The following is a 22,643-nucleotide window of genomic DNA, read 5'->3' on the forward strand; positions in this document are numbered from 1 at the left end:
GTGTGTGTGTGTGTGTGTGTGTGTGTGTGTGTGTGTGTGTGTGTGTGTGTGTGTGTGTGTGTGCGTGTGTGCGTGTGTCTGCGTCTGCTGCTTTGCTGCTGCGTCAGATGCTGATGACAGTGCAGTGGTGTCATTGGAGCGTAGACAGGGCTGGGCTCACACAGCGGAGGAGGGACTGGGGAGGAATGCGGGGGGGGGGGGGGGGGGTGCTCCAGGGTGCTTAGAAATGAGTAGTCTGATTGCACGGTGGCAGGGTGTTGAGAGATGTGATGTATCGGTATCACCTGAAGCTATAAGAGCTCATTGCATTCTTTATTCCCTCCACTGCAGCGTTGGAAGGATTGCTCCTCACTGTCAGTAGAAGAAGAAAGGGAGAGGGAGGGGAGGGGGGGGGTGAACTTTTTCAGTCGGACTTTTCATTGTTTATAAGGGATCAGAAGGCTAACAGCTGTTCTGGAGCATGATTTCTAATCCCAGTGTTACCAGGTGGCTCAACTGACAATCTAATGTTCTGTACAGCAGCCTGAGGGACTGTATGTATTTCGGCACTTGCACACAATACTGAACTGTGTACCGTGAATTCAAGTGTTCGTCCAGTAAAGAAAGAGGAGGTTGAAGCCGGTGTCACTGAACAGAAATATATTCACTCTGCTTTAATTGTTTCGATTATAATCGTTACATTTCAGAGGATGTCTTTTCAAAGGCCTTTGCTCCGAAAATATTCTCCAGTGTATTCTTCTTCTTCTTCTTCTTCTTCTTCTTCTTCTTCTTCTTCTTCTTCTTCTTCTTCGTCTTCTTCTTCTTCTTCTTCTTCTTCTCCTGCTTCTACTTCTTTTTCTTCTTCTCCTGCTTCTTCTTCTTCTCCTGCTTCTTCTTCTTCTTCTTCTTCTTCTCATTCTCATTCTCATTCTCCTCTCCTTTAATATAAATCCCAGACATGTTGTATTTTTCCTGCAGGGCACAGATTTTTTTTTCAGTTTTTAGCTTTCATTTAAATTTGTATGAATGTATGAAATAATAATGGAGAAGAATTACATTTGAGAGGGCTGAAGATGAACCTTCAGAGAATTATAATCCCAATCTGCAGCTCCCTTTGGCTTTATGGAGCTTTGTAGCGAGTTTCAGCTCGTTGTTTAACTGAACAACCCGCATCTGAACTGTTTTGGTTCACTCAAATCAACTATTATGTTTTAATACGTAATAGGTGTCCATTAACTCTTCTAACACAAATCATTCCTGTTTAAAAACCTATGCATGAAGGTCCTCAGAAAAACTAGGGAACTGATTTCTACCAATTAAACACACCCCACTAACCGTCCTCTCTTCCTCGGTTGTGTTTGTGTGCGTTCAGCTCTGACTGCAGCCTCCGGTCGGGGGAAGCTGGAGGTTTGTCGCCTGCTGCTGGAGCAGGGCGCCGCCGTGGCTCAGCCCAACAGACGAGGCATCGTCCCGCTGTTCAGCGCCGTCCGACAGGGACACTGGCAGGTCGGTGGCCGCCCGGATCGGTTTCACTCAATAAGAACGTCTGGCTTTGAAAACGCTGAATGACCTGCCACTGACTGGAGTTTCACCAGGAATAGATCCATTTCTGCTTACCGCAGCGTACTCCGAAATGCTGTAAAGAAACAACAAATGTGCTCTGGAAATCTATAATTTTTCCTTAATTTCTTCAACTCGAAACAAAAGAAGAAGAAACAAAATAGTTAATTTTGTTCATCTTCCAAAAAATTATACTATTATGATTATTTGTATTATCATTATAGCAACATTTGATAGTTTTAGCATTTCAAATATGAGGATTTACTACTTTTACTGTCTTAATTATTGTAAAGTGAGTATATTTGGATTTTTTTTTTTTTTTTGACTCCTAGTCGGACAAAACGAAGCATTTAAAGACGTGTTTTTGGGCTTTTACCTGCAGATCGTGGACCTTCTCCTCACACATGGAGCCGACGTCAACCTGGCTGACAAGCAGGGTCGTACTCCTCTAATGATGGCCGCCTCAGAGGGACACCTGGGAACTGTTGAGTTTCTACTCGCTCAAGGTGACTTGTCTAAATAACACCTGTAGGACAGATTGTAAGTCAGTTTGGTCTTTATGCATTTGTCTGAAGAATATTTTTGACGCCAACTGAAACCCAAATTAAATCAATTACAATTTTTTTTTTCAAACCCATCAAAAATGAATAAAGCAATAATTGATAAACTAGAAAAAAAAAAATGACCAAAGCAGGTAACCACAGATTCAGCATATGTACTACTCAGTAGCATAAAACGCTTAAAATGTGTCTCACTGCTGCTGTTTCTTTTCCCAGGAGCCTCTCTGTCTCTGATGGATAAGGAGGGTCTGACCGCTCTGAGCTGGGCCTGTCTGAAGGGACATCTGCCTGTCGTCCGCTGCCTGGTGGAGAGCGGAGCCGCCACCGACCACGCGGACAAGAACGGACGCACGCCCCTCGACCTGGCGGCCTTCTACGGCGACTCTGAAGTGGTAAGAAGCCGACGAGGAGGAAAAGACCCGTCAGTGAAAAGGGGTTGTGTACTGAACTTGCCTACGATACAGAGAGTGAAGCTAGAATCAGATTCTTAGTCTTCTACATTTACTTTTTTTTTTTATATATATATATATATTTTTTTTTGTATAACTTAAGCTTATTTTGTTAATGTGTATTTAAAACCTTTATGAAAGTGAATCTAACTTAAAAAAAAAAAAAAAGTCAAGTTTAAATGAAAATGTAGCCAGACTTGACAGCTTCAGTATTAAAAACACGTTGCACATTTAATTAACAATGGAACAAATTATATCAAATTTAATATCCACAGTCCTAAAAATCTTACAGTTGAAACACTTAGTTGGACGAACAACTAGTTTGGTCAACAGAAACCCAATCTGCAAAATCTACTATTTTGAAAGTTAACTTTGAATTCATATCATTTTTAAAATAAAAAAAATACCAAATGTTCTTTCGTTTCAAACAGGAAGACGTGCAAGTGTTCTTAAACTTATGATGATTACGTTATTATCTTTGGGGTTTGGACTGCTGATTGGACAAAACAAGACATCACAGATCTGATCCCCTTTGAAAAATATTTTTTAGCACATCAACAATTTTGGATTTAGGCGGTTTTCTTTTCATTATTTATGCAGTGCTACAGTTTTTTGGGTCCTCCAAAATGTCAATTTGGGTTTGAAATGTTCGTCTCTTGGTGTAAAAGCTGTAAAGAAATATAGCTGAGCTGTCGGTTTCGGACTCCTGGATGAGATGCCATGCACGTGTTTTTGATGGTGATTGTTCCTCAGCTGTTCTCACCACCTTCCTTCGTCCTCTCAGGTCCAGTTCTTGGTTGACCACGGGGCCATGATAGAGCATGTAGACTACAGCGGGATGCGTCCTCTCGACAGGGCAGTGGGCTGCAGAAACACGTCTGTGGTCGTCGCCCTTCTCAAGAAAGGAGCCAAGATAGGTAAGAGTGGGTTGACAGACTAATGAGCCTCTAATCTGGCGCACAAAGGACTCTAAACGCAGCGTCTTCTTCTTCTTGCCGCGCCGTCATAAAAAAGGTTATTTGCCTGCTTTGAAATGAGATACAACTTGGGATTGGATTTTTTTTTTTTTTTGGTGCATAAGGTCATGCGTTGGAGTTCTAGCATGAGCTGCATGAGCGACTATGAAAAGAGAGAATCCAAAGATGAAAGGCCTTTTTTATTTTTTTTATTTTTTTAACGTACTCCCTTCCTGCTGGTCATTTTAGAGCACTGTACTCTATTACAATAAGCCATGGATTCAGGTTTGTGTCTCCATGTAGCAAAAAAAATAAAAATAAAACCCACTTCCTGCTACCGTGTATCATCCACCCGCCTGCCGCTGCACCGCGCCGCTATTTATGGCTCCGATGTGCGTTTCTTTTTATTGTACTACTGTTTGCCGCTGTGTTGTTTTTTGCTTTCTCTCTTTCTGTCACATCCTCTCAGCGCCTCCGTTTTGTATCTACTGCTATCTCCCTGTTTCTCTCTCAATCACATCCTCTCTTTCTATTCCTCTGTGGTTGCTCAGAGACAGGTTGTTATTAGCGCTTGCGGTGTTTTTTTTTGGGTATCTGTATTTATGTTTTTTTTGCTGAAGCACTTATCGCCGCTTCTCACTGCTGCTTGTGTTCCTTTTCTCACTTCTCCTCCTCCTCCACCACCACCACCACCACCACCACCACCTCCACCTCTCTTTCTCTTTCACTCTCCTGCTGTTTCTTTCTTCTTTTCTTTCCTCTTGCTCCTACGCACTCCCTGTTTTCTCCTGGCACCTCCCCCCTCCTCTCTACCCCACCCGCTCCTCCCTTCCCTCTTACACTCCTTCCTTCCTTCCTTCCTTCCTTCCTTCCTTCCTTCCTTCCTTCCTTCACTCCCCCCTCTACCACCCTCTTTCCCCCCTATCCCCCGCCTCTCTCTCCGGCCCCAGGATGTCAGACGCTGCCCAGTCGGCCCCGAGGTAAAGCCAAGGCTGTCGACTTCTCACCCTACCAGGCATTTTGACAGCTCTATCTCCTCTCTCTGTGTTGTCTGTGTCGTCCTAAGTGTCGGCAGGCGAGCTTAGCTACCACAAAACCTTCTCAAACTGACAAATAATAACATTGCAAAAAAAGGTATTAGCGCTGACATGCGGTGCAATCGGGATTGCCCCAGAGGTAGATGTCCGAGTGGTTAACGACAGCATGCCCAGCCTTCCAGCCTGTGACGTCGTTTCGTGTTTTTCTGAGGTGTGGACCTTCCATCTCCACAGATGCATGACGGAAGCCCCTCAGTAACACTTCTGCGTGGTCGTGATTTTTAGCGGAAATGCATGTATCTGTAACTCCTCTGTGCCACCGCCACCTCAGACTGCAGTGATAAACCGCTGTGCTCTGCACCGTTCATCCTCCAGACGTTTCCTCAGTGTCAGCTAGGCCAGTCAGCAGCATTCCCACCCCTCTTTTCTAGCAGCTCAGAGGACAGCTACAGCCTGCAGACCCCCCCCTGTTATTGTCTATCCCTCCTGCTTGCCTTATTTTTGTTTTGTTTATCGTACTTGCCCCCCCCCTCCCTCCCAACCACCCACCCACCCCCAGTGTCTCCTTGTGCAAGATCCCCCTTCCTCTTCCTCATCTCCGTGGTGTGTGTTCGTGTGTGGAGGATTGCTAATACGTCAAAGACCCATCAGTTTCAGTCAAGGGGTGGTGTCTGATTTTTTTTTTTACTGTCACATATCAGTCTGCAGGGATGAGGTGTCTCTTCCTCTTTAAGAATACGACTCCCATTTGTTTTGATTGGCGGATTACATTTTACTGCTTTTCTTAATCACAACCTTGAATTATTCAGCAATACCAAGAAGTGCTGTACATCTGCACTTCTTGACAAGATGGAAAAATGCGTCTCAATAGAAAGACGTAACTGTGGTTTTATTTGATTTATTTGTACTAAACATCTACACTAGGTTTGCCTGGGCCAAAACCTATTTACAGATATTTGTAATTCTTTTCAATAAACTATCTTAGAGGAATTCAAATGTCCTCTTTTTTTTTTCACTACAAGGAGACAAACTAAATCCTCCTAGCAGGATTAGAGATTATTGGCAAATAGTATTTGACCCAGGCCTGATGTCCCGTAGAGATCACATTGTTCTCAAGGTGTTAGACCAGATATTTATAATCTTTTCTCTGCAGTGGATTGCCTGTCTTCTCTCTTCCATTCCTCCTTTTTGACTGTTGTCCTCATTCCTGTTATTATTGTTGTGTGTAGTGTGACTTCCAGTCGCTCCCTCCTTCCTCTTCGCTGCTTATTACCGTGTCTTTCTCACTGTGTTTCTTTCTTTTCTTTTCTTTTCTTTTTTTTTTTTTTTTTTTTTTTTTTTTCATCTGCTCCTTCCTGTGTTACGCAGGTCCAGCCACGTGGGCCATGGCCACCTCCAAACCCGACATCATGATCATCTTACTCAGCAAGCTTATCGAGGAGGGGGACAGTTTCTACAAGGTCAGCCGACTGGCAGTGCGCTCGACGGCTCAGATTTCATACTTTAAATTGAAGATAAATATTTAGTAGGATATATATCCTTTGAAAATAACATTTAAAAAGTTTTTTTCGAGACAATTATGAAAATGAAAATGCAGAAAAATTAAGTTTAAAATGTGATTCTAAATATTTGTATTAAAGTGTCCCAATCCAAAAATATTCCCACATCACCAACTCAGTAGCCTCCCTTCACAAATTTCATGATTTAAATGAATTAAGGCTCCACAATGTAAGCAACAGTGAAAGCAGGTCTATCTCTGACAATGAGCTCGAACGGAGAACAGATTATAAGAAAATGTATGTTTTTATATGTCTAGTTTTGGCACTTCATATTGTAAAGTATTCAGATGAGCATTTTTATTTTATTTTTTACTGCGAAGAAAGGACAAACCAGATTTCTTTGCGTGTTTGTCCGACAGAAGGGGAAGGTGAAGGAGGCTGCGCAACGTTATCAGTACGCTCTCAAAAAGTTTCCGCGCGAAGGCTTCAGCGAGGACCTCAAGACATTCAGGGAACTCAAAGTATCGCTCTTCCTCAACCTGTCCCGTTGTCGGAGGAAAATGAACGTAAGTCCGCAAGGGACCAGCGCAAGCGACTGATGAAAAATACCGAAATGTTTACTAAAACTGACTCATTTTAGATCCGAGGAATTTATCCAATGAGGTAGTATCATACATACATACAAAATGATGGTGATAATGCTGTTGGCTACATTTACGGGTGTTGTTCAGAAGTGGTCTCCTCTGCTCGAACTCTCCAGGACTTTGGGATGGCTGAGGAATTTGCTACGAAGGCACTCGAACTTAAACCAAAATCGTATGAGGCATACTATGCCAGAGCACGTGCCAAGCGTAGCAGCAGGTACGCTCCTTCTATCCCTCTGCAGATCACAGGAATACTTCCTGTAATCCTCCACTCCTTTGTATACATGTAAATTCGTCTCGGCAGCTCTCAGGAAAGTTTTTACCCTAAAATAACCTCCCTCTCCTTTTTCCAGACAATTTCCTGAAGCCTTAGAGGACCTGAATGAAGCCATAAAGCAGTGCCCAAATAACAGAGAAATCCAGCGGCTGCTCCAGCGGGTGGAGGAGGAGTATCACCAGCTCAACCAGGAGGAGCACCAGCAGCAGGAGCTGGAGCTGGAGCCTCCGCCCTCCCCTCCTCCTACGCCTCCCCCGGAAGAGGAGGAGTCCCTGTCCCTGTCCCTGTCCATGCCTCTTCCCCCTCCCCCAGAGCCCCGTCTGGAGGACATGGAGCCCGTTCAGGACCTGTTTGAGGACGAGGACTACCTGGAGCAGGAGCTGGAGGCCATGTCGATGGGTCTGCCCCCGCCCGAGTCTCACACCAATCCCTCCAGCCTTCCCATCATTCAGAGCCCTCCACTCTCCCCGACACATCCAGATCAGATATACCTAGCCGGAGGTTCGCCCATGGGCCAGCCCTATGAGTATCACCCCACGTCCTCCTCCATGTCCTCCCCAACCCGAGGCACGTACCAGCCCACGTCGCCTTCCCTCTCCCCAACGCATCAGAACTCCCACTACCGGCACAGTCCACCTCACACCTCCCCAGTGCACCAGCCGTCCTACCGCTTCAGCCCGCCTCCGATGGGTACCGGGGGTCAGGGGATGGACCACCAGAGCCCGCCGCCTTCCCCTTTACGCCGGGCTGCTCAGTATAGAGCCAGTCCACCAGTAGAAAGCGTTTGCCTGTACAGGTCCCAGTCCGGGTCGCCTGTGCGCTACCAGACAGAGCAGCTCCCGGGCCGACCCAAATCTCCCCTCTCTAAGATGAGCAGCCAGCGTTCGTTCCAGCTCAGCTCGCAGCCCTCTCTATCCTCCCAGCACCACCAAGCCCAAGGCCTTCGCCTCCAGCCTTCGATAGCCCAAATAGTCCGCACAAACCAGCCCAGCAACGTGTTGGGCAACAGCAGCTACGGTGGCCCGATGGGTCACTCCATCGGTGGTCGCTACCAGGGGGGTTCGGTGGACGTGGAGAGCCGCCTGGTTTACCAGCCTTCCCTGGATGGACGGTCCATGCCCCAAGTCCAGGCCAGCCTCAGCTCTGGGGCCCTCTGTCAGCACGGCGGCCGAGGAGGGGTTATGGAGTCCAACCTGTTGAAGGATGAGCTACCCCAGCGCCCCTCCTCTGCCTACCGCGCCAGCAGCGGGGGCCCGGGGGGCATCCGTTACAGTCAGACACCTCAGATAAGCCGCAGCCAGTCAGCCGCCTACTACCCGGTCTCTGAACACGTACTGGAGCGTGCCAACGCCATGCCCCCCTGTCAGCTGGGCTCTCCTGAGATCCCCCATATGGTGAGACGCCCCGTGAGTGCCAATACTACTGAGATGAAGCATAACGTGCCCACGCCCAGGCCTCTCATCCACTCTCAGAGTGTAGGCCTTCGATTCTCCCCCTCTAGCAACAACATCTCAACTGGATCCACCTCGAATTTAGCGCCGGGTTTCAGGCCGTCCTCTTCCATTCAGCAGATGGAGATCCCTTTGCAAACCACATACGAGCGCGCCTGTGACGACATGTCTCCCATCTCCCCGTCCCAGGGCGGCGGGGGACTGTATCAGGGCGAGACCACCCGCTCTCGGAACACTCCCTTCATGGGCATCATAGACAAGACGGCGCGGACTCAGCAGTACCTGCACCAGCCCTCGCGGTCCAGGGCCATGACATCCATGGACTCTGCTATTAGCCCCACCTCGCCCGGCCAGCTGGTCCAGCAAGGCTCCACCTACAGTCCCCCGGCCTCACTGGGCAACATCGCTTACTACAACAAGACCAACAACGCCCAAAACGGACACCTGTTGGAGGAGGACTACTTCTCCCAGGCGCAGCCCCCCTCGCTGGGCAAGCTGGCCAACGGCTCCCGCGGCAGTGGGGACATCCTGGAGCGGGTCAGTCAGGTGCCCACCTACCCGGACGTGAAGGTGGCGAGGACTCTGCCCGTGGCTCAGGCCTACCAGGACAACATGTACCGCCAGCTCTCACGTGACTCCCGAACCCAAGGCCCCACCTCCCCCATCAAACCAAAGAGACCATTTGTGGAGTCAAATGTGTGATGGCCTGTCTGCGATTGGATGGTTGGGACTGGGCTTGTTAGTGGGACTGAGAGGAGAAAAATACTAAAGCTCAACAGCAGATGTGACCCGTGTGTGTGTCATGGACAAAACTCATCCTAAAGAACTCACGAGAGACAGATCCGGTCAGAGAGAGAACCACGAGAAAACCGACGCACACACACACACACACACACACACACACACACATACATACATTTAGGATATTAGACATTATCTTATATGAAACACATAACTAACAGTGAGAAGTGATTCATTCATTATCATATTCTGCATACGGGGAGGATAACAGGAGGGTTCTGAGTTCTGATCTCATTCTAAATCAAAGACCAGTGCACTTCCAAAACGTCGCGTGGCACAAAAAGTCCCACAACAGGTGGGACTGCGAGAGTGAACGTACAACTCATCGGACTCTACTTGTGGACTCTGTATCCATCTTCTGTTCTTTCAAAGTGTGCTCTTAACCAAGGTTGCTAGTAGGCTCTATTCTATGTAATACAATATTATATGTTCAATACTGTACATTGCTCAGAAAATACAAATGGCTCAAACAACTCAGTACTTAGAGAAAAATGACAATATTTATAATTAAGTTATATATTGTACATAGAAAATAAAACAAAACATAGTTTGCATTTTGGATTTGATTCTGTTAACCCTGCCTCTGTGTCACACTGCTAGTCATATGGACGCGGAAAACCGACCAGTGGGAGGAACGAGGGACTCAGACTAACTTTGAATGATATAATTACCTCTATTGTGTCAAAATAAAAAAGGGTTTTGTTGTGGTGTCACGCAAAAGAATGCATTTACCTGAAGATTATTTTTTGATAGAATCGTTTTTTTTCTGTACAACGTTGGTCAAATGGTCAAATATGCCCGGTATAATTTCAGCTTTCACTGTAACCTTTTTATATGTCTTTGTTTTGTTCGACCAACCGTCCAAAGATCTTCAGTTTACAATTACGTAAAACAGAGAAGCAGCAAGTCCTCACACTGGAGACGCTACAACCAGAGAAAGTTTGTCATTTATTAAATTTAAAACAGATATTTAAATTGTTTCAGCTCAACTCAATAAACACATCATTTCAAAACCAAACCAGAATATCACAAAGTGTCGAAGCACCTTTTGAAAGTGTCGTGAAACTGTGTATCTAAATGAAAATCCAATCATTGCACACAGTCCCTGCACATATTTTTGAACCATGTCTTATTGTTTTAATCATTTTTGCAAACAAGTCGCTAAACATAAATTTCTGATGTTCAGAATCAGATGTGTAAATAATGATTTTCTCCATTTCTTTTTAGTATCATAACTCTCACTGACTGACTTTATGATATGTTATGTTTGATGCTAAACAAACTGTCCTGGCCTTAACCCTTTCTGACATATTAGTGTAGCTCTCTCAGTAAACATTTTGTTTGCTTTACCATCTGATTGGATGAACAGGTAAAGGCATCAGTTGTTCTAGTTTTGCACAAATTTCTTGTATTTGACAAAACGATAGAGCTTGAACGCATCAGACATCGGTAAGAATCTAGAAAGTGGATCTAGTAAGATTCAGTTTGAATCTTTGGCTGCAGGAATATTAAATCATCTTTGATTTGGTGATCATCGATGAGCAGAGAATCCTGTCGAAGGTGATTTTATCATGTGGCTCATCAAAGTTGGCCTCTGTCCCTCCGTTGTGCTAGTGACGAGATCCTACGGAAAGTGCTCAGCGACTAAAAGCAAGCAAATGCATACACGACCACTGTTCCAGACATTTCCCGTTTCTTCTATATTATTTTGTGTCGTTTCATTTTACCCATGATGCATTTTTAATTCAGCCACTTCTGCACTAAAAATGCCTGTTAAGTTCTTAACTAAGGGTGCACTTTATGTATTTTACTTAGTGTTGTTACGATTGTTGACTTTGGAGAACGTGGGTGTGTGATGGGTCAGACGATCTGACCGGTGATACCAGACTATCATAGACACTATTATTGTATGATTTGCGACGCAGTGATGAATGACGATGTGAAGAGCAAAACAAATGTTTATAAACCGGTGAAGATGTATAGACTTTCTAGCACAAGTTGTATATACTGGCTCAAGATTATTCCACTCCGTCCAGCTCGGGTTCGTTAGTAAAGCAGGAGGCCAATCATATTTAAGTATTCCAGATCATAGAAATATCCATTAAAAAAAATCTACTCTAAATCAACCAGTCTAATCTGCTGGTCTTGCACACATCTTGAAAATAATCTACTGCAACAATAACAAAACAAAAACAAAAAAAACTGAGATTTTAGTATCCAGAGACTCCATATTTGGAGTTTGGGTCATAGAGATGTGGAAAAATGAGAATATTCAAGTTATTTGTATATGTGGGAAAAGTTACAGACTGTTTGTCTGTAACGTTTTATTTTGGATGTCTGATAGAGAATACCTAAAGAGAAACAGTTCCTCCTGTGTTCATCCTCAGTTTCACCTGATACCAGAGAGATGCCCTACTTATCTTTACAGAAATGAAGGTATAAACTGTATCATACTTAATTTAAAACCAGACTTTTTAAGTTGAGGATATTTGAGGGGTGTATGGTTTCAAGCTGTCTGTGTATATTAGTTTGCTGTAAATAGTCTGATGCATGTTCTATTCTTTCCATGAGCTCAAGCAGAAACATGTATAGCAGTGTCTCTGGTGTGTGACACAACGTTTGGATAAAGATAAGGAGACCGCTGTCCCTGAACTATCCTTATCATGTCCCTTCGACCTCACCAGACAAACGCAAAAGGTTCTTTTATTTTATTTTAATGTATTTGCTTGCTGAGCAGAGTTCTCTTGTCTGTAAATGTGAGCTTTCAGGTCGCTGTGATAAAAAAGTTTAATTAAAAACAATAAAAAAGAATGTGTTTTTATCTCATGATAACTGATTGTAATCTGTACAGTCAAACCTATGTATTGGGAAAAAAAAGAAAACATATTTATAAATGGTTACCAACTGAAATACGCCCTGCATGTCAGTCATTTATTTTTATCTGATTCGTTTATAACATATAAATGTAATGTAATAAGACAAAACACCAGTGTGATGACGGAAAATATTTTCCAACAATTCTGCACAATGTTGACCACTGATACTCACTTTATTAACAATGTTCAAGGCCTCAGACCTTCATTTCTTTCATCTGATTTACACAAATCAGAGTCTGAGGTTTGAAAAATCTTCAATAAAGTGACTGCTGATGATTGACACAGTTTTCTTTCACAACCTTTTGTGTGTTGAAAGCTGGTTCCTGCCCAAATCCTTTTCAAATTAAACATCATGTTTCTTGATCCACAAAATGTCGAAGCTGCTCGTTTCCCACAGAGAATCTTTAGTTCCAAGCTCAGGATTTGGCAAAAAATACTGTTGTATCTACAAAACGTATTATGATTATAGTGCATATACTGCAAATGTGCATCAAAATTCTCTCAAAATCCCACACTTAAGGCCATGAAAAGAAAAAAAAAAAGACCCCTATTAGGTGAATTCTAAGACAAAAAAAAGTAAGTATTGCCTTCACCCACAAGAGTTGCCCTGAAATACATTAAATAGACGTTTGAAATGTTGATAGAAACCTACAGGAAGCCAAAGACCTTGGAAGTGTGAAGGACACCTGTTAACATGTTGAAGAATTCATCTCTAGTCCTTCTTCTTTTTGTGTGTGAAAAGGTGCACGAGCCCGGGCACAAGCACCATGACAATCTGAGGCACCATGACGAATTTGACGAAGAACAGCCCGTAGAAGAGGCCTTGTGGTCGGATCGGGAGCGGCAGACGGTTCACGTGGTACAGTCCCATGGAGGAAATGGCCAGAGACAAAGCCCTGGGAGCCCAAGGCAGGGACCAGCCGCCGGGCTTCCAGTACTGGGCCAGCCCCAAACCCAGAAGGGCCCCGCAGTCCCGGGTCAGAGAGGAGAACGGGGCCGTGTCCAAACGAATCCACTCCGCACGGCTGCACCACTTCTTAGCCAAAGTAATAGACCTGTTTAACAAGCAGAATAGGTTCGGGACAGCTTTCTTCACGTCACAGAGATTGTTATGCACCGAGCAGACACACTAACACAAGATTAATACTGCAGAGACACTCACCAGGAGAGGTCCATTCCCAGCTGCTGTAATCCAGCATGGAGCAGCAGAGCACTAAGCAGCAGGCCCATGCTGAGGCTAAAGAAGAACAGCAGGGGGCGACCTTCAGGTACTCTGCGGCTCAGAATAATCCCCAGAAGGAAACCTGACAAGAACAAGTCAAGTATGATCTTGAATCTCCACAAATAATCACATTACGGCTACAGTAGGAAAATGCTGCAAAGCAATGAGTCTTTATGATTTATATCATTTTTGCAAGTACTTGTCATTTAAAATAATATACACAGAGAGAGGGGATTTTAATCCACCAGCCTATCCATGCGCCGTGTTTCAGCTTGTTCCTGATCCTGTATTCAGACCTGTAATGGAGCCGGCAACCACCTGGTGAGGGAAGTGGGCGAGGATAAAGATCCTGGAGATTCCAACCGCAACCAGCATCACCACGTAGAACAGGTAGGGAGCCGCCGATAACACCACGCTAAAGGCACAGAGATAATACTGTCCATAGATAATTCTCATATCTTCTGGTTTTTGTGCATTTCTGAAGCAAAAACTGCATCTTTTTTTTCTGTTATTATTTCAGAGGGGCTTACCTGTGAGTACGGGAGTACAGAAATGACCCCAGCGAGGTCACCACCACCCACCAGGCTGCTGCCGTCACCATCGCGTGTCCCGACGGACTGCCTGAGAGACAGACGAGCGTGCTTTAAGTTTACTTTCTGTGACTCAGACATATGTATTACTTTCCTCTGAGGGCTTTTCACCTGGGCCGGTTTCACATGTGGAAGAAAACTGGTGAACTTGTGGCTGCTTGTTGACAAACAGACGTGATTCACCGATCCACCAGAAGGGTCTTTCTCCAAACAGCATCCTGGGAACAAAATGATTCACATCAAATCAAATAAAGACATTTACAATCACAGTAATGGGACTTTATGTACTGTTTATATTTTGGATATTAAAATAGTTTTTGAGTGTTTGTCCCATAACATTGTTTGTCCAATAATCATGTAATAAATCCCTCCCCACTTTCTACTACCGTGTCCTTAAACCTGTTTCTTTTTCCATTCTTTCAGCTCAAGTTCAACATTTTCCTTAGTTACAAACCTCAAATTGATCCGATTTCCTTCTTACTATCAGCAGCCTTGATTCCATCTACTCCCACATGTCTTTAAAAATAAAAAAAATAATGCTTTAGGTCGTTAAGATCCTTAATATCATTAAGAATTAAAGTTATAAATCAGAGGCTACAATTTTTTTTTTTGAAATATTTCAACCAAAAATATCTACACTACTTTTAAAAGCAAGCATTTCATTGAGGATATTTAAGTTGTATATATTCTGTATCCATTGTAGACTATTAATAAAACAGTTGTGGTATGGCATTGTGTGCAGATATTGTTTTACCATGTATTAACACATCCATTATTGGGTTGGGCATGTGACTATCGTCTTTGAATATTATTGTCATGTCAAATATGAACCATTTTCCTCTCCGACTCTCATTTTCTGATCATATTCAGCCAATCCCCCGCTCCACCGAGCTGATAAAAGGTTCCGCCGGTGTCCGTTTCACCTCGGACAGCACATAGAGGTGAACGCCATCGCTGTCCCGGAAGCAACGCCGTCCACGCAATAACCTACCCACACTGCATCTAGTTTTTTTTTTTTTTTTTAATTGTAAACACTAAATAAAATAGAAAAACGTACCTTTTTTATTTTTTTTTTTTTATTTTATTTTTTTTTAGCCTTACCATTTAAACACCAGGTTTAACCACTCCGATATAGCCGCGACCCAAAGCACCGCGACTCCAGCTCGTTTGCTGATGAAATAAGCGAAAGGAAAGAGGAGGAGGAAAGCAGCTTTAGGATCTCCGACGTGAGTGACAATAAGCCACGTCTTTTCTTGGCTCGCCGTCTTCTGCTGAAGACTTTCTGCCATCCAGATACCCTGGGTATGAACCGCCTCCATCTCTTCGTCCTCTCCCGAAACCTGGGCGTGTAAATAATTTTAAAAAAAAGAAAAAAAAAAAAAAAGTCAAAACCTTTTCTTGATACAGAAACGCCCGAAGTACCGTTGTAGTCCAGCAGGGGGCGCCACTTTGACTCGGTTGAATATGGCGACAAAAAGCCTCGCGTGTTTATGAGTATTAAATGAACAATTAAATTATATATTTATGGTTAATCTATAATCTGGCCCCGGGGGGTGGAGTGGAGGGGGTGGGGGGTAATTTAACGCCACAAAGTCCCGGTTAAATAGATTAAAAACAGACGAGCGTCATTCGCCGTCGTCAGAGGAAACGAACGTAAACGAACGTAACCGAACGTAACCACCCGACGTCCCCCACCCCCCGCCCCTTTTTTGGCCACGCCCAGGTTTCCGTCGTCATACGACATCGCGTCGCTTTTACGTCAGGCAGAGGCGCTCCGGTTTCCCTGGCGGAGAAGATGGCGGCTCCGGGACCGGGGGAGTATTTCAGCGTCGGGAGCCATGTCTCTTGCCTCACCTGCTTGGGCCAACGTCTGCAAGGAGAAGTGGTCGCGTTCGACTACCAGTCCAAGATGTTGACTCTGAGTATCCTTTGCGTGTTCGGGGCCGCGGATCGGCCCGCCGGCCTGCCCGGCTGCCAGGGCCTGGAGGGTAACCGAAAAGATGTCAAATAGTGATCCGCGCAGGCGTAATTGGTGCCGAGCGGCGAGTTAAATATCTTTGTCCCGTTTATGAAGTGTTTTCACCGAGATAGTCGCCCCCTCTCCGTCACCTCCGTCTTTTCGGGGGACCCCTTTTTTTTTTTTTTTTTTTTTTTTTGCGATGCGGCCTGGACGTTTTAACGGCTGGGAGGTGCGTTGTGTTCCCGATCCGCTCCGTTTGTATTTGCCGGACCTCAACATGGATCACTATCTGGCAACGACTCTCCCCCCCCCCCTCCTCCCTCCTCCTCCTCCCTCCTCCTCCATCATGGCTGTGTGCAAACTAGCCGTTTGCTAGTTTTAGCGTGCTAACGGATACTCTGGCCCCGGCACACGTTCCGCTTCCTCGCAGATTTAACGTAGAGACGCTGACGGTTATTTATTTTTTTTCTCTAAAAGTCGTGAAGGAGGAGCCCCGGAGTGTCCTCCTCCTCCTCCTCCTTCCTCCTTCCTCCGCGATGAACAGTTTCGAGTTGCTGTTAGCTCGGCTAGCGTGCTAAGTTTCGGGTCGACCCCACACGGCCGCTACCTGCTAGCTCCGTTAGCATCGTTAGCATTCTCGATCTGATCAGCTGAGCTTCCTCTTGTCTCCTTTTTTATTATTATTTATTTATTTTTTTTATTTTATTTTGTCTCTAATCTGACGACGCTGTAAATTTCTCGGCGTGGAAAATGTGCCACGAAAATCCGGTTCGGTGTATGTGGTGGAGGTGGTGGAGGAGGAGGAGGAGGTGGTGGTGGAGGTGTATAACGTTAGCAGGCTTGGCCATCATGCCTACACCCATTCATCGGAGCGTGTGCGTGTGAATTCATTGAGATTAATAACGTGACTATTTCACGTCTTGGTCGATTTAAGACGCGAGTTAACATCAGATGAATGAAGAAATCACAACCAGGAGTGGGTTTTATTTTTTATTTTTCTCCTCCTTCTTCTTCCTCTTTCTCTCCAGTTTTCAGGCCTTTTTATGGGTTTTGTTTGTTTTAACGTTGTGACAGTTTAATAAAAAAAAAAATAAAAAAAGCAACCCGAGTCTGGCAGTAAACTAGGAAAAGAAAGAAAAAGGAGATGCACCTGAGAGGGAAACGTCACCATATTGTGCCAACAGGAGTAAATAGAAAAGAAAATAAACGGGTGTCATCCATATGTGTAAGAAATATCATGTTTGGGTTTTTTTATCTTCTGATATTTCGTATGAAAGAGACGGGAAATAAAATGATGTAGGGTTTAGGATTTAGGATTTTGTCCCAGGTGTGGAAATATCATTAATTGCGCACAATCTTGGGCAGAAATGTATTTTCTTGACCATCAGGGCCGTTCTGAGATTTCTTGGCACATTTCTGTCCTCCCTTAAGTTCCCACGCTGGACTTTTCCTTTTGTACGTTACACTCGAAAGGTTTACGCGCCTTTTTTTTTTTTTTTTTTTTTTTTTAAACATGTAGGTCAAGTTTTCGGGTCCCGTTATCGTTGTCGTGTCTGACGTTCACCGAGCCTCATTTTTTTTAAAAACGCGCTGCAGTGAAGACCGTTTCGATAAAGAAGCCTGATGTGCGTTACAACCAAACTTGACCAGTCTAACGAGTCGTTCCTGTACTGCTGACGGGGAACGTGTGCCGGTTGTGTCGAGGCCGTTTACCGTCAGTGTTTTTGCTTTCGGTTTGTTTCTCTTTGCGGTTTCACAATTTTTGCATTTTTTTTTTTTTTTTGTATTATTATTTCTTTCTTAAATATTCAATCCATGGAAGTTAAAGTAGGATTTCACCTGTTACCAGTGTGCTTTAAAATCAAGAAAGCAAAGTTTAATTTGATAAAACGCTCTTTGTACAATAAGTTAGAATTTACTAAGGTAAAGGGGGAAAAAACACAACACTTGTTTTAGTGGAGTTTTCAGCAACGGAAGTCATTCACAATGACAGAAAGGGAACGCTTGCTTTGCGGCTCTATAAGCTCTTTATGTTTTCCCAGGCCTCCATTCATTCATTCCCCTACGGTTACTATAGGTGGCAGCAGTGCCTTTGGTATTCACACGCTGTGACTGGCACTACCTCCCACTGCCAGCAGTGTGGACAGCCACTGTCCTCCGTATCATAAGCCCCTCTGTGCCGTCCTGACCGCCGGCGTTCAGGTCAGATGTCAGTTGTCGTGCCGTTGTTTGCCTTAACTCCAGTTCCTCCGAAGAATGTGCTTCCTCCAGCGGTAAGCCAAACCTCAACGACGTCATCCTGATCAACTTAGCCTATGTTTCTGATGTGGACATAATAAATGACCGCACCGAGACTCCACCCCCACTAGCATCACTGAATGTTAGCAAGGTAAGTCGATCATCTTTGGTTTCCTGTGTTTCACCTGTTTGTGTGCGCCTCGATTTACAACAACTGCGACAGGAATTATTCATTTTAGTGTCTGACGGATGAAAACGTCGCGAGAGATGTGGCTCAGAGAAATCTTAACTTGCACAAGTTTCTAAGCCGGCCTCGATCCTCTTCTCACAGGCAGCCTGACCTCACAGAGCATTAAAGCTACCGGTGCATTCAAGGTCAACGACAAAGTTAAAAAAAGAAAGATGTCCAAGTGTCCAACCAACCAGTATTGCTCCAACGAGAACCCCAAATCCAGAACTTTAAACCTCTGTGTCCCAGTGACTGACCACGTGAATGCAAATACATGATGGATGCACAGTTACAAAATATTTTACAACTGGATGACCTGGATCACCTAAAATGCCCCCCCCCCCCCCCCCCCCCCCCCCCCCCCAAAAAAAAAATTTTCCATTTATCGATGGATTTCTGGTGAACCGAGGACAGCAGAGGATTTGCCGTTCGGGCAGTAAAGCTGCATTTTGAAGAGGCTGTGAAACGGGGCCGGCCCCAGTCAACCTGTGGTTGACATATTTAGTCTGGAAATACAGACTTCTGAGGATCCGGCAGCTGAACTGGGACACGGCGGCAAAAGAAAATTAAAAAAAAAAAAAATTAAAAAAAAAAGTCAATGTTTTTCTTTTTATTATATTAATTTAAAAAAAATAAACTTAAGTGTAAACTGAACCCTGTGATTTAGCCAGGAATGTGTTAAGTGTGTTTTAATACTGGAATGATGGCTCTTTTTTTGGAATGCAGTAAAATAAATTCATTTCTGGTTCAAAGCAAATATTTGCTGTTAAACTTGTCTTTTTTTCCTTTCTTTTTTTTTTGTGTTTTTTTTGTTCTGTTCAAATCCTCCCAGCTTGCCAATCGAGCACGGACAGAAAAGGAGGACAAGCTGTCCCAAGCCTATGCAATCAGTGCTGGGGTTTCTGTGGAGGGCCAACAGCTATTCCAGACTATTCACAAAACGTAAGAGCTTCACGACGCTGATCAGATCGGCTGTGTTGACCTGATCAGAGGTTTCACTGCATCATGTGTGTTTCAGACAATTCGGCATTGTTGTTCAAGTATTTTATAGCATCAAATCAATGGCTTACCTCGCCTTTTTTTTTTTTCTAAGATCCTCACGATGCAATCCAAAACGGCTTGTAGACGTCTGACCTGATCACACCGCGCACACATTTAGTGTCAGACCAGAAGGTGTTCAGACGGAGACGGAAATAGACGCAGAAATATCTCGACCTGATATGTAGAATACAGTTAATCTGGACTCTTGTTTGTGTCACGCAGAGAGGAAATGATGCCACCGTAACGTTTACAAATGAACCTCACTCACAAATGGCAGATACATTTGCCTGGGCCCGTTCACCAGCTTATTTTTCGATATAACATTAAAAGAAAACTGATAAAAAAAAATTTGTCCCTCATGTCCCCTGTGGCAGTCTGTACAAATCAAAAGCACTTTGTATTAATTTTCAATCTTACATTAATTATGTAACGTTTTTGATGGTATCAGATTTGGGTGTCGGATATCTGATCCGGGCCTGTTTTAACCCTCTCCGACGCCTGTTTGGGTCTTTTCCTGCTTTGTGGCACAAATGCAACTAAAGTCAAGAATCACGCCAGGATTTAATGAATCCAGCCTCTTTTTAAGGAGATAATTATAATCTTTCTTCCTGCTCACACAGTGTCTGTTTAATCAGATGTCTCTGGGTGATGGAAAAAAATAATAATAATAAAAAAAAAAAAGTGTACCACGTGTCTAAAATGTGGAAGATAAAAATGCCTCCAAAGAATTAAAAGAATTACAATTAAATTAATTTTGTTATTGTTCCTTTTGTCTATTGTTCCATCTGGTTTCACACCCCACATGACCGATGTCCTGATTGCTTAAATTAATAGGTTTGAATTGTTTTACCCGAGAAGCGGAGAGATAAATGTCATGAAAACCAGTGTGAGAATCTTTAGTTTCGCCAACATAAAAAAAAAACACACAAAAAAAACCTCCTTTTCAAGCAGCAGATAAGAGGATGATTACTTTTCTTTGCAGCATCAAAGACTGTAAATGGCAGGAGAAGAACATTATTGTGATGGACGACGTCGTAATCTCACCGCCTTACCAGGTCGAGAACTGCAAAGGCAAAGAGGGAAGCGCTTTAAGTCATGTACGCAAAATAGTAAGTATGCTTTTTATCTCTACAATATGTTTCTAACAAGAGATGTGATCTGTAACTATTAGATAATTATCAATTAGTTTGTAGATTTTGATCTTTTAGCTCGTTTCTTTTGTGCGTGTGTGTCTCCACACATGCATCCAAGTCTAGATTCAATTTAATAAGTCTTTAAATCCGTTGACCTCTGTGACGTCACGTTTCCATGACGATGGTCACATAGATAACATTCAACAAAGACGTTTTGGAAGCTGGCGGTAAACGCAGATAATACACGATCCTCTCTCCTGAAATCCTCCTCTCTTCCATGTTTTTGATCTTTTATTTTGGTTGCTCTCCATTTAACTGGTCTCAGTAAAAGACTTTACTATCAGCAAAACTTTAAAACGGTCCACTAATGAAATTCTTTAATTGCTTAAGTTGAGTCCTTTAACTCCCCAAACAGAATCTACTTATTAATACATTCAAGCCAAGAAAGAAATCTGATAAATCTCAACAGTGGTTGCAGAGAGCAAAACATTGCCGATGTTCTGGGTCATTAGTGCAACTTTCACCAACTTTAGACACGTTTCCCTGATTAGACTTTGTTTTCTGGGCTCTGCGAGCGTAAATTCCTCAAGCTCCGGTTATTAAATCCTCTCTTGGAGCGAGGCTACTTGTACCGTTTCCAACGCTCTCCACAACCAGACCAGCACGGTGCCGAGAAGTGCCAGCCGGCCATGTTTCCCACTCATTTCGGCAGCGAATGCTGCTAAAGCCATTTTGAGCCTGAACGTGTACCATGAAAAGATGAAAGTACAGTTTATCTCCGCATCTGCTGCAGTTGGATTATTATCGACTTCGGCATCTCATTTCATTTCAACAGGGTTTCTATGTTCTTGTCGCAAAGACCAATTTGGTACATAGAGTTGAACATCATGTGATTCCCAGTATAGATCTGCCTCGCATCGACCGGAGCTATGAGGTCTAACCAGGGTAACCGTGCAGAACTGAGTGTACAAGGCTGCAAAAAGCATGAAGCATCATGTCCAAGCCAAAGTCCCTGAAACTTTCCCTCAGTTCCTCGGGAAAGTTCCTGCGGTGAAAACATGGCTTTAGACTGTTTACATCCAACCCGTCCGTGGAGCCTTCTTGTTTTTCAGCGATTGGAAATTACAGTTTTAATTGGATAAAATCCCAAAACAGAAAATGTTGTAATATGCTTTTTAGAAAGAAAAAAAAAGTTGTGCGTATTAATGTTGAGGGTTTTTGCTCGAAAACAAACTAGTTCGTTCAGCATTTCTTTATAAAGTAGCCGAGTTTAATACCTGCATTTTATATATCATCATTTGATGTTTGAACCAAGATAATATCGTGAAGATAGACGATGAAGCAGACTATCCGAGAAAAAAAAAAAAAAACTCAGATCAGGTGGTACATCACGAAGCCCCGAGTACTTCCTGTTTACGTTCAGGTGTTTTACAGCTGTTTTTATTTTATTTATTTTTTTTAATTTTCTCAGAATTGTCATCCACATCGTCCATCAATATTTTTTTGCTTCCCCTGCAGGTTGAGAAACATTTTAGAGACGTGGAAAGTCAGAAGTCCATGCAACGTTCACAAGCACAGCAAACACAGAAGGACTCCACTTTATCTTCTTGAGTTGGCAGTGTGGGTCGGCCGGGGAAGGCGACGCGGGTGGTTCTGTTCCCACTGCCAGACTAAGTCGGCATTCCTTGTCCTCAGTCTGAGACCACAAGGAGGAGCGCTGAGGGCCCTGGATCATGAAGATCAAAATACCATTTAAATGAAAAAGACAAAAAAGAAAGAGGAAAGATTAAATCTTAAATTAGACTTTATAAAGAATAATTTAAACATGAACCATAAAGCAACCATAGTTTCCTTAACTAACTTGTCTCATTCTGCCCCCACTCCTCCCCTCCTGTCCCTGAAGCCTTTTTCTTTTTCCGCCCTCCTTCCTTTGCCTTCATTTCCATTTCAAAAAAAGAGAAAACTAGAGCAGTCAGAAAGGCTTGTTAGCTTTATTTTCTGTCATTGTTTCCTTTTTTTTGCTGTATCCATGTTCTACTGTCTGTATTTTCTGTATTTTAAAACAAAATGTGACTTGAAATGCCACACTTTAAAGGACATTTTCTAAAATAAAAGTAACAAAAATTCTGACTGTAATACTG

General features: G+C 43.7%; 3 protein-coding genes across 15 annotated transcripts in view; 2 read left to right on the forward strand and 1 right to left on the reverse strand.

Annotated features, from left to right (window-relative positions):
- Positions 1-12,123, forward strand: part of tanc2b (tetratricopeptide repeat, ankyrin repeat and coiled-coil containing 2b) — a 136,814-nt gene extending 124,691 nt beyond the window's left edge. For 11 of the 13 annotated variants that reach the window (XM_069160178.1, XM_069160177.1, XM_069160180.1 and 8 more), the window contains 9 exons: positions 1,352-1,485; positions 1,922-2,045; positions 2,316-2,491; positions 3,333-3,465; positions 4,455-4,484; positions 5,910-6,001; positions 6,460-6,606; positions 6,801-6,901; positions 7,038-12,123. In XM_069160178.1, coding sequence (XP_069016279.1) covers positions 1,352-1,485; positions 1,922-2,045; positions 2,316-2,491; positions 3,333-3,465; positions 4,455-4,484; positions 5,910-6,001; positions 6,460-6,606; positions 6,801-6,901; positions 7,038-9,114 — 3,014 coding nt within the window. In that variant the 3' untranslated portion in view covers positions 9,115-12,123. The remainder of the gene's footprint in view (positions 1-1,351; positions 1,486-1,921; positions 2,046-2,315; positions 2,492-3,332; positions 3,466-4,454; positions 4,485-5,909; positions 6,002-6,459; positions 6,607-6,800; positions 6,902-7,037) is intronic. The other 2 variants (XM_069160179.1, XM_069160181.1) reach the window with 1 other exon arrangement.
- A 120-nt stretch (positions 12,124-12,243) lies between these two features.
- g6pc3 (glucose-6-phosphatase catalytic subunit 3) lies at positions 12,244-15,481 on the reverse strand. The gene is made up of 6 exons (XM_069160192.1): positions 15,003-15,481; positions 14,013-14,119; positions 13,842-13,932; positions 13,608-13,726; positions 13,252-13,393; positions 12,244-13,144 (listed from the first exon to the last, which is right to left on the reverse strand). The coding sequence occupies exons 1-6, from the start codon at positions 15,218-15,220 to the stop codon at positions 12,802-12,804; spliced, it is 1,020 nt and encodes a 339-aa protein (XP_069016293.1). The 5' UTR covers positions 15,221-15,481; the 3' UTR covers positions 12,244-12,801.
- A 120-nt stretch (positions 15,482-15,601) lies between these two features.
- On the forward strand, positions 15,602-22,638 carry lsm12b (LSM12 homolog b). Its single transcript, XM_069160194.1, has 5 exons — positions 15,602-15,823; positions 18,117-18,250; positions 19,161-19,270; positions 20,352-20,478; positions 22,021-22,638. The coding sequence occupies exons 1-5, from the start codon at positions 15,697-15,699 to the stop codon at positions 22,111-22,113; spliced, it is 591 nt and encodes a 196-aa protein (XP_069016295.1). The 5' UTR covers positions 15,602-15,696; the 3' UTR covers positions 22,114-22,638.
- The last annotated feature ends 5 nt before the right edge of the window (positions 22,639-22,643 follow it).

This window comes from Embiotoca jacksoni, unplaced genomic scaffold (genome assembly GCF_022577435.1).
Source record: "Embiotoca jacksoni isolate LCO1_2020_lvr unplaced genomic scaffold, fEmbJac1.0.p SCAF_26, whole genome shotgun sequence".
Taxonomy (NCBI): Eukaryota; Metazoa; Chordata; class Actinopteri; family Embiotocidae; genus Embiotoca; species Embiotoca jacksoni.

Coding starts and splice junctions, on each gene's coding strand:
- g6pc3 (XM_069160192.1), bottom strand. CDS start 15,220: ATGGAGGCGGTTCATACCCAGGGTATCTGGATGGCAGAAAGTCTTCAG. Junction 13,933..14,012: donor CACATGTGAAACCGGCCCAG/GTGAAAAGCCCT, acceptor TCTGTCTCTCAG/GCAGTCCGTCGGGACACGCG. Junction 13,727..13,841: donor CTGTACTCCCGTACTCACAG/GTAAGCCCCTCT, acceptor CTGTGCCTTTAG/CGTGGTGTTATCGGCGGCTC.
- lsm12b (XM_069160194.1), top strand. CDS start 15,697: ATGGCGGCTCCGGGACCGGGGGAGTATTTCAGCGTCGGGAGCCATGTC. Junction 18,251..19,160: donor CATCACTGAATGTTAGCAAG/GTAAGTCGATCA, acceptor AAATCCTCCCAG/CTTGCCAATCGAGCACGGAC. Junction 19,271..20,351: donor TTCCAGACTATTCACAAAAC/GTAAGAGCTTCA, acceptor TTTTCTTTGCAG/CATCAAAGACTGTAAATGGC.